Here is a 13,808-nt window from a genome sequence, read left to right on the forward strand (position 1 = left end):
GCATTAATGTGGAGTTGGTCCCCCTTTTGCTGCAATAACAGCCCCCACTCTTCTGGGAAGGCTTTGCAGCGGAGACTTGCTTCCAGTCAGCCACAAGAGCATTAGTGAGGTCAGGCACTGATGTTGTGCGATTATGCCTGGCTTGCAGTCGGCGTTCCAATTCATCCCAAATAATTGGAAGAACAGAAGAGTCTACAATGTCATTGTATGCTGTAGCGTTAAGATTTCCCTTCACTGGAGCTAAGGGGCCTAGCCCGAACAATGTAAAACATCCCCAGACCATTATTCCTCCTCCACCAAACTTTACAGTTGGCATTAGAAGAGTCTAGAATGTCATTGTATGCTGTAGCATTACGATTTCCCTTCACTGGAGCTAAGGGGCCTAGCCCGAAAAATGAAAAACATCCCCAGACCATTATTCCTCCTCCACCAAACTTTACAGTTGGCATTATGCATTGGGGCAGGTAACGTTCTCCTGGCATTCGCCAAACCCAGATTCGTCTGTCGGACTGCCAAATGGTGAAGCGTGATTCATCACTCCAGACAATGCATTTCCAATGCTCCAGAGTCCAATGGCAGCAAGCTTTACAACACTGCAGCCGACGCTTGGCATTGCACATGGTGAGCTTAGGCTTGTGTGAGGCTGAAGCTTCATTTAATGAAGCTCCTGATGAACAGTTCTTGTGCTGATGTTGCTTCCAGAGGCAGTTTGGAACTCGGCAGTGAGTGTTGCAACCAAGGACAGAAGATTTTTACGTGCTATGGGCTTCAGCACTCGACGGTCCCGTTCTGTGAGCTTGTGTGGCCTACCACTTCGCGGCTGAGCCATTGTTGCTCCTAGACATTGCCACTTCACAATAACAGCACTTACAGTTGACCGGGGCAGCTCTAGGAGGGCAGAAATATAATGAACTGACTTGTTGGAAACGTGGCATCCTATGACAGTGCCACGTTGAAAGTCACTGAGCTCTTCAGTAAGGCCATTCTACTGCCAATGTTTGTCTATGGAGATTGCATGGCTGTGTGCTTGATTTGATACACCTGTTAGAAACGGGTATGGCTGAAATAGCCGAATCCACTAATTTGAAGGGGTGGCCACATACTTTTGTATACATAGTGTGTATGTAACAACATCCTGAGCGCATCGAACACATCAATACAAATGTGAAAACAACACAACAAAATAGATAAACAAGTTTGTGTAATTTTCTTTTGCGGGTGCCTTTTCAACATAGGATAGACACCAATCAAAGCAGCATGGTCAAAACCATTCATCTTGGGGGGAGCGTGGATCCAAAATGCAGTCATGTCACACACAATTTAATCATTTATAAAATTATCTTTGTTTTATACAGACTAGCTAAATAATAAGTGAAACTTGCCAAATTATCTAAAGGATTATGATAATTTGCTGGTAAAAAAAGTGGAGCTCAGGCAGCCAAGTGTAGGCTACGGCGAAAAGTTGTTTGGCTCAGTCGCGAGGAAGAACTTCGCATGTGTTTCTGATTAATAAACAATGCCATGCATTGTGGTGGTAACATTCAAATAAAACCCAGACCCGAAAAGAAACGTAGACTGAAAAGTACTAGCACGTCATCTCATAAGGGAAACACATGGCAGTAACACGGAAAATATCTGAAGTTACAACTTTGGTTTTCCCACTTCAAGCCCAAATATATCATACCTTGACTAAAACGATGACTTGTTGACGTAAAGCGTTGTGCAACATCATGTGTGAGCTATGGGCATCATCTTTCAGCTAAAAAGAAATGCATTTCCGCTCTTGTGAGCATTTAAATTCAACCCAGGGTTCAACTAAAAATACACAATACATACAGTTGAATTCGGAAGTTTACATACACTTATGTTGGAGTCATTAAAACTAGTTCTTCAACCACTCCACACATTTCTTGTTAACAAACTATAGTTTTGGCAAGTCGGTTAGGATATCTATTTTGTGCATGACACAAGTAATTTTTCCAACAATTGTTTACAGACAGATTATTTCACTTATAATTCACTGTATCACAATTCCAGTGGGTCAGAAGTTTACATACACTAATTTGACTGTGCCTTTAAACAGCTTGGAAAATTCCAGAAAATGATGTCATGGCTTTAGAAGCTTCTGATAGGCTAATTGACATGATTTGAGTCAATTGGAGGTGTACCCGTGGATGTATTTCAAGGCCTACCTTCAAAATCATTGCTTGACATCATGGGAAAATGAAAAAAAAATCATCCAAGACCTCATAAAAAAAATTGTAGACCTCCAGAAGTCTGGTTCATTCTTGGGAGCAATTTCCAAATGCCTGAAGGTACCATGTTCATCTGTACAAACAATAGTACGCAAGTATAAACACCATGGGACCACACAGCCATCATACTGCTCAGGAAGTCTCCTAGAGATTAACGTACTTTGGTGCAAAAAGTGCAAATCAATCCCAGAATAACAGCAAAGGACCTTGTGAAGATGCTTGAGGAAACAGGTAAAAAAGTATCTATATCCACAGCAAAACGAGTCCTATATCGACATAACCTGAAAGGTCGCTCAGCAAGGAAGAAGCCACTGCTCCAAAACCGCCATAAAAAAGCCAGACTACGGTTTGCAACTGCACATGGGGAAAAAGATCATACTTTTTGGAGAAATGTCCTCTGGTCTGATGAAACAAAAATAGAACTGTTTGGCCATAATGAACATCGTTATGTTTGGAGGAAAAAGGGGGAGGCTTGCAAGCCAAAGAACACCATCCCAAACGTGAAGCACGGGGGTGGCAGCATCATGTTGTGTGGGTGCTTTGCTAAAGGAGGGACTGGTGCACTTCACAAAATAGATGGCATCATGAGGGAGGAAAATTATGTGGATATATTGAAGCAACATCTCAAGACATCAGTCAGGAAGTTGAAGCTTGGTCGCAAATGGGTCTTCGAAATGGACAATGACCCCAAGCATACTTCCAAAGTATTGGAGTTGCCATCACAAAGCCCTGACCTCAATCCTATAGAAAATGTGTGGGCAGAACTGAAAAAGCGTGTGTGAGCAAGGAGGCCTACAAACCTGACTCAGTTACACCAGCTCTGTCACGAGGAATGGGCCAAAATTCACCCAACTTATGGTGGGAAGCTTGTGGAAGGCTACCCGAAACGTTTAACCCAAGTTAAAAAATGTAAAGGCAATGCTACCAAATACTAATTGAGTGTATGTAAACTTCTGACCCACTGGGAATGTGATGAAAGAAATAAAAGCTGAAATAAATAATAATAATAATAATTTACTAGGATTAAATGTCAGGAATTGTGAAAAACTGAGTTTAAATGTATTTGGCTAAGGTGTATGTAAACTTCCCATTTCAGACTTCTGACTTCAACTGTATATAGGCCTAGGGTTGTAAACTTTGGTTAAAATGTCATCTTCAAGTTAATAATTAATATGTTGTATTCACGTCTCCATCTCAACCAAAAATGTAAGTAAAATAATAGGAATAAATCAAATCAAACTTTCAGGAGTATTTTAAATAAAGTTTGATTTGATTTAGTCCTATTCCTTACCTTTGATTTTTGGTGGAGATGAAGAGGTGATTCCGACATATCAATTATTAATTTATAGACAAACTGGATATTGAATTGTGGTTGGTTGTCAATGCAACCAAATATATTTTGAAGGAGATGTATCTTCTGCTTGGATTGTTCTATTTGTGCCACTGTCTTTGTCTGGCTTTAATTCCAGTTTGTCTACAAATAAATAAGTGACATGTTGAATTCACGTCTCCATCTCAACCAAAAATCGAAGTTAAAGAATATGCCTAAATCAAATCAAACTTTAAATGCACTTTTTAAATAGGATTTAGTCCTTATCTTTAACTTAGATTTTTGGTTGTGATGGAGACGTGAATCCAACGTATACATTTTGTATTTGTAGACAAACTTGAAATAAAGCCAGACTAAGTCAGTGACACAAAAGATAAATCTCCTTCAAATGTTGATATTTGGTTGCGTTGACGACTAAACACAATTCAATATCACTTTTGCAATACAGTAAATAGCCTAATAACTTTCAAGTTATCAAATTATATGCTGGATTCACTTCTACAAATAAACCCAAAATAAAAGTTAAAGAATAGGATTTAGCCAGTGGCTCAGATGAAACTATCCAAGCATTAGATAAATATTGATATTTGGTTGGTTGTTAACCAAACACAATTCAATATTACTTTTGTAATACAGTAAATAGCCAAAGGTTAAGACTGTCTTACAAACTAATGTAACAGTATTTATTCAACCTTAAAGTAACACATCCATGGCCACATATTGAGGTTACGTTTACTATGTCTTCTTATGTAATCATAGAAATCATGCATGTTCAACATGCATGATGTACCCTTCTATGTACCCATGTACCCTTCTATGACAAGAAACTAACTTCAACAGAAACATAACAATGAGGTTGATTATTATTTACATTCAAAACTAGATTCAACTAGTGTAAGAGACACACAAAGGTCGCAGGTCTGTGAAAATCTTCACAATTGCTATAATAATCTGCGCACTCTTAAAAAGCATTGATCACTTGCACTTTTAATGTAATCTCTGCAATCCAGGTCATTTGGTTGTGCTACTAGATGAAGCACAGTAATAATACATTAAGTTGTTGTATAAATACAAAATGTCTGACATTGTATTCCTATTTAAACTTTGTTGCTTTTTAAATGGTTGAAAGCACAGTGATAACACATTTAGATGACATTGTTTTTCCATTGGAATTTGGTTGTACTTTTAAATGGTTGAAAGCGTAGTGATAAAATATTGGGAATTCAGTGGGTGAATAAAGGTTTAAATGTCATTGATCAACGTCTCAACCAAATATGACCCAAATTTCCACGTTGAAATTATCTGGTGTGCCCAGTGGATGACATCTCGTTTTCTATGGCGGAGGAGTTATAAAACAACATAGCGGAGCTCATTTACCCTTTGAAGGATCTCCAAGCGTTGAGCATGTACTGTGACCAGGGAGTACACCAGTTTCTCCCAGTTTATTTGCCTTTAAAATAGAAAAAAAATTGATTAGTAGTGATCAGTAACTTTGCTTGGGATGTTTTGAGGTATTTTCTATGACAAGAAATTACAGATATGGGTTTCTCCATACAAAAAGGGAATCAGTGTGTGACTTTCTTTCCTTTTTTATCAGAAATATTCATGTAGATATGGTTATAATTGTGTTTAGAGTGATATTATTCTGGTCTTCACTGATATTCTTTTCTTATTTCTTATTTTCACCTTATTTTTGTCGTCAAACAGTAAGAACCCATAGGACTCCTCCAGTTCTTCCTCTGAGTATCCCATGCCTCTCCTTTCCGTTCGGAAGGCCTCATACTGTCCAACAACAAGAAAGAGGTCATTCTTTATGTCGCATGCGACCAACATCTTGCTAGCAGAAGTCAAGAGATTTTATGTAAACATGTATTTAACTGACTGAACAGCACAATAAATACTAAGTATTACAGATAGTGTGTACTATCAAATATAACACATTTACTATCATGTAAAAGTACAAGTACAATCATGTATTATCAAGTATTACAAAGATATTATCATGTAATAACTGAACTCTCTGGTCAGGGGGGGCGGCGCACTGAGGGGTAGGCAGGTGGATTGAAAAGTTACCAAGTCGTCAAATATACTGACCCGTTCTTGCAGGGTGGTATTCTTTATCAAGAAAGCAGCGTTGTATCTGAAAGACTGCTTCGACTCCTCATACATGTACATGTTCTGCAGTGGAGGCAGAATACTGTTGTTGAAGGGCTCAGAACCTGGTAGTACAGGTAACAAAACACCTGGTGGTTGGAACAGGATGAAGATTAAAAAGTGACTTTACCGCAGGGTTGTAAATTGTTATGTTTTGTACCAACAGTTGCCATGCATTTGTAACTACCATATTGATATATTATATAATTGTTTCTATTATATTCTAGTCTATTCTATACTAGGTGCCTTGCATTGGTAACTACCATTATATATATATATATATATGATAGTATTTTCTATTACATTCTATTCTAGGTGTCACACATTTATAACAACCATACTGATTCTATTCAGTTTTCAAATCTATTCTAGGTGTCATGCATCTGTAATAACCATACTGATTCTATTTAGTTTTCAATTATATTCTAGGTGTCATGCATTTGTAACAACCATATTGATTATATTCAGTCTTCAATTCTATTCTAGGTGTCTTGCATTTGTGACAACCATTTTCATTCTATTCTATATATTCTATTTTGAGGTCGGCGTAAATACTGGTGAGCATGTTGTTAAAAGAACAATATACAAGTATGTGGACATCCCTTCAAATGAGTGGATTTGGCTATTTCAGCCAAACCCGTTGCTGACAGGTGTATAAAATCGAGCACACAGCCATGCAATCTCCATAGACAAACATTGGCAGTAGAATGGCCTTACTGAAGAGCTCAGTGACTTTCAACATGTCACCTTCATTGGATGCCACCTTTCCAACAAGTCATTTCGTCAAATTTCTGCCCAGCTAGAGCTGCACCAGTCAACTGTAAGTGCTGTTATTGTGAAGTGGAAACGTCTAGGAGTAACAACGGCTCAGCCGCTAAGTGGTAGGCCACACAAGCTCACTGAATGGGTCTGGTAATTGCTGAAGCGTGTAGCATGTACAGAGTTCCAAACTGCCTCTGGATACAACGTCAGCACATTAACTGTTCGTCGGGAGCTTCATGAAATGGGTTTCCATGGCCTAGCGGCTGCACACTAGCCTAAGATCACCATGCCCCCGTGCACAAAGCGAGGTCTATACACAAATGGTTTGTTGAGATCATTACAACAACAAAAAAACACAACAAAAAATGTACAAAAAATACAAAAAATTATAAATAAAAAAATGCATGAAATGAAATGTATGCATGCACTACTGTAAGTCGCTCTGGATAAGAGCGTCTGCTAAATGACTAAAATGTAAAATCATTGTGGAAGAACTTGACTGGCCTGCACAGAGTCCTGAACTCAACCCCATTGAACTTTGGGATGAATTGGAATGCCGACTGTGAGCCAGGCCTAAGCGCCCAACATCAGTGCCCGACCTCACTAATGCTCTTGTGGCTGAATGGAAGCAAGTCCCCACAGCAATGTTCCAACATCTAGTGGAAAGCCTTCCCAGAAGAGTGGAGGCTGTTATAGCAGCAAAGGGGGGGACCAACTCCATATTAATGCCTATGATTTTGGAACGAGATGTTCGACGCGCAGGTGTCCACATACCTTTGCTCATGTAGTGTATTTATGCCAAAAATAGTGTTTTACCTATGGAACTGCACTATCTGGAGTGCTAGCTAGTGTCTCGCCCATGTGTACGCATTTTCTAGCTGCTTACGAATTCTAACGACAGTGAAGTTAGACCAGTAACCTATGCACACGTGACAAAATACAGTAAACACTGTAACACTCATAAATAGACCTAAAACCCAATGATGTATGACTACAACCAATTCTCGAAATAGTCAAATGTAAATCATGAATAGCTATCATATAAAAGTGTTAGAAGAGTGATAACGAATTATGGTTGACCAAAAACTCTATTCGTCACCTCTTGCGGCACCATTCTCGATTTCCATGGTTGAAAAAAAAAACGTATGAAATCAGTTTGTGCCTTTTTCTCCTCTTGACATTCGCAGACCACCTCCGTCTTCCATTGACATTCCGATACTTTTAATTTGTCTATTACGAGAAAAATGTAGCCAATCCATATGAATTATTTGGCGAAGTCTTTGTGCCAAAGGCAAGTTTCCACATACGTTGCAACCAGGAAGAAGTACGAAAAAGAAAAACGTCACGATTAGAACACACTTCGATATTTTGTGAATTTTTCTGACACTATACTCAGATATTTGTCACAAATAGCATATATATAGATATATTCACCGAGTAATGTAACATTAACTCAACGTAAAGTTGTGCTTCCAAAAAAGAAACAGAAACTTATGTCACCCCGCATCCATTTTGAGACTGATTTTGCTTTCTTGTCTCCACTCCGCTAGTAGACGCAGTTGAGTAGATGCTTGAGCTTTTGAACATCAAGCACAAACTGAAAACTGTCCATGAATGGATACATTATGTCCATTAAAATATTTTATGGTGTGGCAAACATATGCTGTACTAGGCATTTAGAGCAGACTGTCATTGACAGTAGGCCTGCATTTTATACCGACATTTTACAAATAGGAAAATGAGTTAGAAAAGTTCCACTTCTTCACTGAATATATCTCATCTATGTGGCGTTATACATGTCTACACCTCGATTGTAAAACGTAACATTCATCTAACTGAAAAGGCAAAGCCGCAATAGAGTGATTATTAGAAGACTCGAACTGCTAATGCAACGAGAACCGGAAGTGACGAATGCAAAAAGGGGAGGAGAGTGGACGGTTGAAAGTGGAAACTTCCGCTCAATCTTTGGAAGGCTGAGTGCATTCCAAACCTTTAAAAGACACACCCTATCCCCTCAGCCCTCAAATTAAGTGGACACTTCTGATGACGTGTCCTGACGTCTGACGAGTATACACTTGCAGGGTGAGGGAGGAACGGAACGTTGACGGCAGTACCCCTCTGTGCGATGCATGTTGGACTGTGAGCCTGGAGTGTGTGAAACTGCTCGTACAGCATGGGGCTACGGTCAACCCTCCATTGTTTACCTTCTCACCCATCCCCGAGGCCTGCGTGGGAGGTCCATTTTGGTTTTGATTACAACAATGTTCATGTTGTGGGAGAGGAGGGCAGCTGTCTTGGGCACCACACACTGTATAAAGACAGACACACTCTGATGATTTGTTGTTTACTCCCCTTTGTTAACCAAGTGTCTTAAACTATGACTGGCGTTTTTGTGTGTGTGTGTGTGTGTGTGTGTGTTACAGGTAACTCTTGAGTGTGTTCAGGTCATGATAGATGTAGGAGCTCTGATGGAGGCCCATGACTGCCACTTTGTAGCAGCCTCCCAAATATATACATAGTAAAATAAATGTGTGTAAAAAAAAATAAAGGATATTTCATGCTGAAACGCTCATTAAAAAATGGTATTCACTAAGTTGCTGGTTTATATTTAGGATAATGTTTTACAGATTTGTCATTCTATTTGTTATTTTAAAATAATCTTATTTAATTATTTCATATATATTTTACATGTAATAAGGCAACAGGGACAGAGATAATTTGACACCTGTGATAATTTGAAGTACCAAAAAGGGCCACTAGATGTCTTGTGATAGATTACATAAAATCCTTGAAAGATATGAAAATTCTGGAAGTTTACTGGTAAACTTCAAAGGTTTCCAGTGATATACCCTCCCTTTGCAACCATTCTGCAAGACAGCACAAACAGATCTGGGACCAGGCTTGTCTCGTCCAACCTGAATTCTTAAATCTTCTAGCTAAGCTTTTAGGATTGTGTAAATAATACAAGTAATTTATTTGATTTGTGTAAATTCCATTAATACTGTATATGTATGTGGCCAAATGCAAGACTATTAAGTTTATAAGTGTGAAATTGTCTTCTGCATGGTCTCTGCATGATTGGAGTGTTGAAAATGTGGGTGTTACGGGTGTCAAGTACATCCCTTCAAATGAATATCTGCAGGTTATCATATTCAATCATGTTATTACTTTTTACCCTTCAATTTTTTTGCTTTACTGAAGTTACATTTTAAATAATATGTTAAAGGTTGAAAAAGAAAAAGTGCCATATTCAGTACTTTTTGAGGACGAGAAATTCAAAACTATGACAAACTGTCACACGAAACGCTCTGTTTGAGAAGAATGAGGAAGGAACGTCTTGTCTGATGGTACGGATGTGGCCATGGAAGTAGGGGCTTACCATGGTTAGAACAGTTGCACAAGTAAGCATGGTTTAAAGGTCACTGTCAGCGTCCGAGCATGCTGATACACACAGACCAGAGTACTTCCTCTTTCTTCACATTAGATGACTTCTGTTCCCTCTCCACCAGTGACAGCTGTGACGCATGCACAAACACAGAACATGTGCGATTGTTTATACTGATCTGAAATGATGCATGGATATATCTTTTGTTTGTCTCTATTATATTCAGAAGCTGAGCTAAGGTGTCAAAGAAATTGGACTTTGCTTGGGAAGTAAACTCATACAATGTGTCACTGTCACGATCAATTGATCTATTCATTTTCTGTAAAAGAGAATATGTATAATTAAATTGAGTGTTCATTATACATTTTCATAATAAAACATTTGGTAGTGGAATTGGGGAAATCGGGTCTAGACTTTAATATCCATTATTATTTTTTATCATTTTCATTAAATAGCCTACCTAAAATATGTAATGAGTCTTATTAAACTATGTAGAATTGCAGGATATTAGCAGAAAAACAACAATTTTCTTAGGTACAGTAGCAGTCAAAAGGTTGGACACACCTACTCATTCAATAGTTTTTCTTTAGTTTTACTATTTTCTACATTGTAGAATAGTACTAAAGACATCAAAACTATGAAATAACACACATGGAATCAGGTAGTAACCAAAAAAACACATAAAAATATATTTTAGATCCTTCAACGTAGGCACCCTTTGCTTTGATGACAGCTTTGCACACTCCTCGCATTCTCTCAACCAGATTCACCTGGAATGCTTTTCCAACAGTCTTGAAGGAGTTCCCACATATGCTGAGCACTTGTTGGCTGCTTTTCCTTCACTCTGCGGTCCATCTCATCCCAAACCATCTCAATTGGGTTGAGGTCGGGTGATTGTGCAGGCCAGGCCATCTGATGCAGCACTTCATCACTCTCCTTATTGGTCAACAGCCTGGAGGTGTGTTGGGTCATTGTCCCATTGAAAAACAAATGATAGTCCCAATAATAACGCAAACCAGATGGGATGGCATATCACTGCAGAATGCTGTGGTAGCCATGCTGGTTAAGTGTGCCTTGAATTTTAAATAAGTCACTGACAGTGTCACCAGCAAAGCACCATCACACCTCCTCCATGCTTCACGGTGGGAACCACACATGTGGAGATCATCCATTCACCTACTCTGCATCTCACATAGACACAGCGGTTGGAACCAAAATTCTCACATTTGGACTCATCAGACCAAAGGACAGATTTCCACCAGTCTAATGTCCATTGCTCGTGTTTCTTGGCCCAAGCAAGTCTCTTCTTATTATTGGTGTCCTTTAGTAGTGGTTTCTTTGCAACAATTTGACCATGAAGCCGTGATTCACGCGGTCTCCTCTGAACAGTTGATGTTGAGATGTGTCTGTTACTTGACTGCTGTGAAGCATTTATTTGGGCTGCAATTTCTGAGGCTGATTGGTTGGAATTGAGAGAGGCGATTGACAGGTCTAAAGGCTAGTCAGGTTCTGTGTATTCAAATGATTTATTTTAAACTTACATAATTCCATAGTTCATTTTTGTCAGGGACCATGTATACGGAACAAAATTATAAACGGAACATGCAAAGTTTTGGTCCCATGTTTCATGAGTTGAAATAAAAGATTCCAGACATTTTTAATACTCACAAAAAGCTTATTTCTCTCAAAGTTTGTGCACAAATTTGTTTACATCCCTGTTAGTGAGCATGTCTCCAAGATGATATGCCACACCTGTCAGGTGGATGGATCAAGAAGCTGATTAAACACTTTGATCATTACACAGGTGCACCTTGTGCTGGAGACAATAAAATACCACTCTAAAATGTGCAGTTTTGTCACACAACTCAATGCCACAGATGTCTCAAGTTTTGAGGGAGTGTGCAATTGGTATGCTGACTGAAGGAATGTATACCAGAGCGGTTGCCAGATAATTTTATGTTAATTTCTCTACCATAAGCCGCCTCCAACGTCATTTTAGAGAATTTGGCAGTACATCCAACTGGCCTCAAAACCACAGACCACATGTAACCACGTCAGCCCAGGACCTCCACATCCAGCTTCTTCACCTGTGGGTTTGCACAACCGAAGAATTTCTGCACAAACTGTCAGAAACCGTCTCAAGGAAGCTCATCTGCATGCTCGTCGTCCTTAACAGGGTCTTGGCCTGACTTCCATGTGTTATTTCATAGTTTTGATGTTTTCACTATTATTCTACAATGTAGAAACTAGTAAAAATTATTTAAAACCTGGAATGAGTAGGTGTGTACAAACTTTGTACATCGAGTTAAACAAAATAATACAATTAATAAAAGCGTGATATTTTTCAAATGTGAAAAAGGTGGTTAAGATGTGTTGGTATCTGTACTGATGGCGCAAAAGCCATGACAGGGAGACATAGTGGAGTGGTAACGCGCGTGCAAGAAGTTGCTCCCGACGCCATTTGAGTACACTTCAGCATCCACCGAGAGGCTCTTGCTGCCAAAGAATGCCTGACAGCTTGAAAGACGTTTTAGACACAACAGTGAAAATGGTTAACTTTGTTAAAGCAAGGCCCCTGAACTCTCGTATATTTTCTGCATGATGACGAGTTTCTCACATGATTGGCCTATCTGGGTGATGTTTTTTCTTGCCTGAATGATCAGAATCTAGGATTACAGGGACTTTCCGCAACTATATTCAATGTGCGGGACAAAATTGAGGCTATGATTAAGAAGTTGGAACTCTTTTCTGTCTGCATTAACAAGGACAACACACAGGTCTTTCTATCATTGTATGATTTTTTTGTGTGCAAATGAACTCAAGCTTACGGACAATGTCAAATGTGATATAGCGAAGCACCTGAGTGAGCTGGGTGCACAATTACGCAGGTACTTTCCAAAAAGGAATGACACAAACAACTGGATTCATTATCCGTTTCATGCCCTGCCTCCAGTCCACTTACCGATATCTGAACATGAGAGCATTATTGAAATTGCAACAAGAGGTTCTGTGAAAATGTAATTTAATCAGCAGCCACTGCCAGATTTCTGGATAGGGCTGCGCTCAGAGTTTCTTGCCTTGGCAAATCGCGCTGTTAAGACACTGATGCCCTTTGCAACCATGTACCTATGTGAGAGTGGATTCTCACCCCTGACTAGCATGAAAACTAAATACAGGCACAGACTGTGTGGAAAATTATTTAAGACTGAGACTCTCTCAAATACAACCCAACATTGCAGAGTTATGTGTATCCTTTCAAGCACACCCTTCTCATTAACCTGTGGTGAGTTATTCACAATAACTTTGATGAACAAATAAGGTTTTTGTCACACCCTGATCTGTTTCACCTTGTCTTTGTGATTGTCTCTACCCCCTCCAGGTGTTGTCCATCTTCCCCATTATCCCCTGTGTATTTATACCTGTGTTCTCTGTTTGTCTGTTGCCAGTTCGTTTTGTTCATCAAGCCTTTCCCTCTGTTCCTGTCTCTCGATTGGTTCCTGTTTTCTATTTTTCCCGATTTTGACCTTTTCTGCCTTCCCTGAGCCTGCCTGCCATCCTGTACCTTTGCCCCACCTATCTGGATTACTGACCTCTGCCTACCCTGAGCCTGCCTGCCGTCCTGTACCTTTGCCCCACCTATTTGGATTACTGACCCCTGCCTGCCCTTGACCTGTCTTTTTCCTGCCCCTGTTGGATTAATAAACTGTTGTTACTTCAATGTTGTCTGCACCTGGGTTTCACCTGAAACGTGATAGTTTTATATGTAAGATGGCTAAATAAAGAGCAAAATGATTGATTATTATTATTATTTGTGCCCTTGTCCAATAAGAGCCCCTTGTCACTTCCCACGAGCCGGTTAAAAAAATTAAATGTTTTACCCTTATTTAACTAGGCAAGTCAGTTAAGAACAAATTCTTATTGT

The 13,808-nt window shown here is 39.3% G+C and overlaps 1 protein-coding gene across 3 annotated transcripts in view; it reads right to left on the reverse strand.

The window, feature by feature from the left end:
- Window positions 1–8,120, reverse strand: part of tasor2 (transcription activation suppressor family member 2) — a 32,375-nt gene extending 24,255 nt beyond the window's left edge. For 2 of the 3 annotated variants that reach the window (XM_014147727.3, XM_014147726.3), the window contains exons 1-4: window positions 7,601–8,120; window positions 5,680–5,828; window positions 5,272–5,367; window positions 4,963–5,035 (exon numbers count right to left, since the gene is read on the reverse strand). In XM_014147727.3, the coding sequence (XP_014003202.3) occupies window positions 4,963–5,035; window positions 5,272–5,367; window positions 5,680–5,828; window positions 7,601–7,628 (346 nt within the window). In that variant the 5' untranslated portion in view covers window positions 7,629–8,120. The remainder of the gene's footprint in view (window positions 1–4,962; window positions 5,036–5,271; window positions 5,368–5,679; window positions 5,829–7,600) is intronic. The other variant, XM_014147728.3, reaches the window with a different exon arrangement.
- Window positions 8,121–13,808: the final 5,688 nt, after the last annotated feature.

The sequence above is a fragment of the Salmo salar genome, chromosome 16 (genome assembly GCF_965601325.2).
Source record: "Salmo salar chromosome 16, fSalSal1, whole genome shotgun sequence".
Classification (NCBI taxonomy): domain Eukaryota; kingdom Metazoa; phylum Chordata; class Actinopteri; order Salmoniformes; family Salmonidae; genus Salmo; species Salmo salar.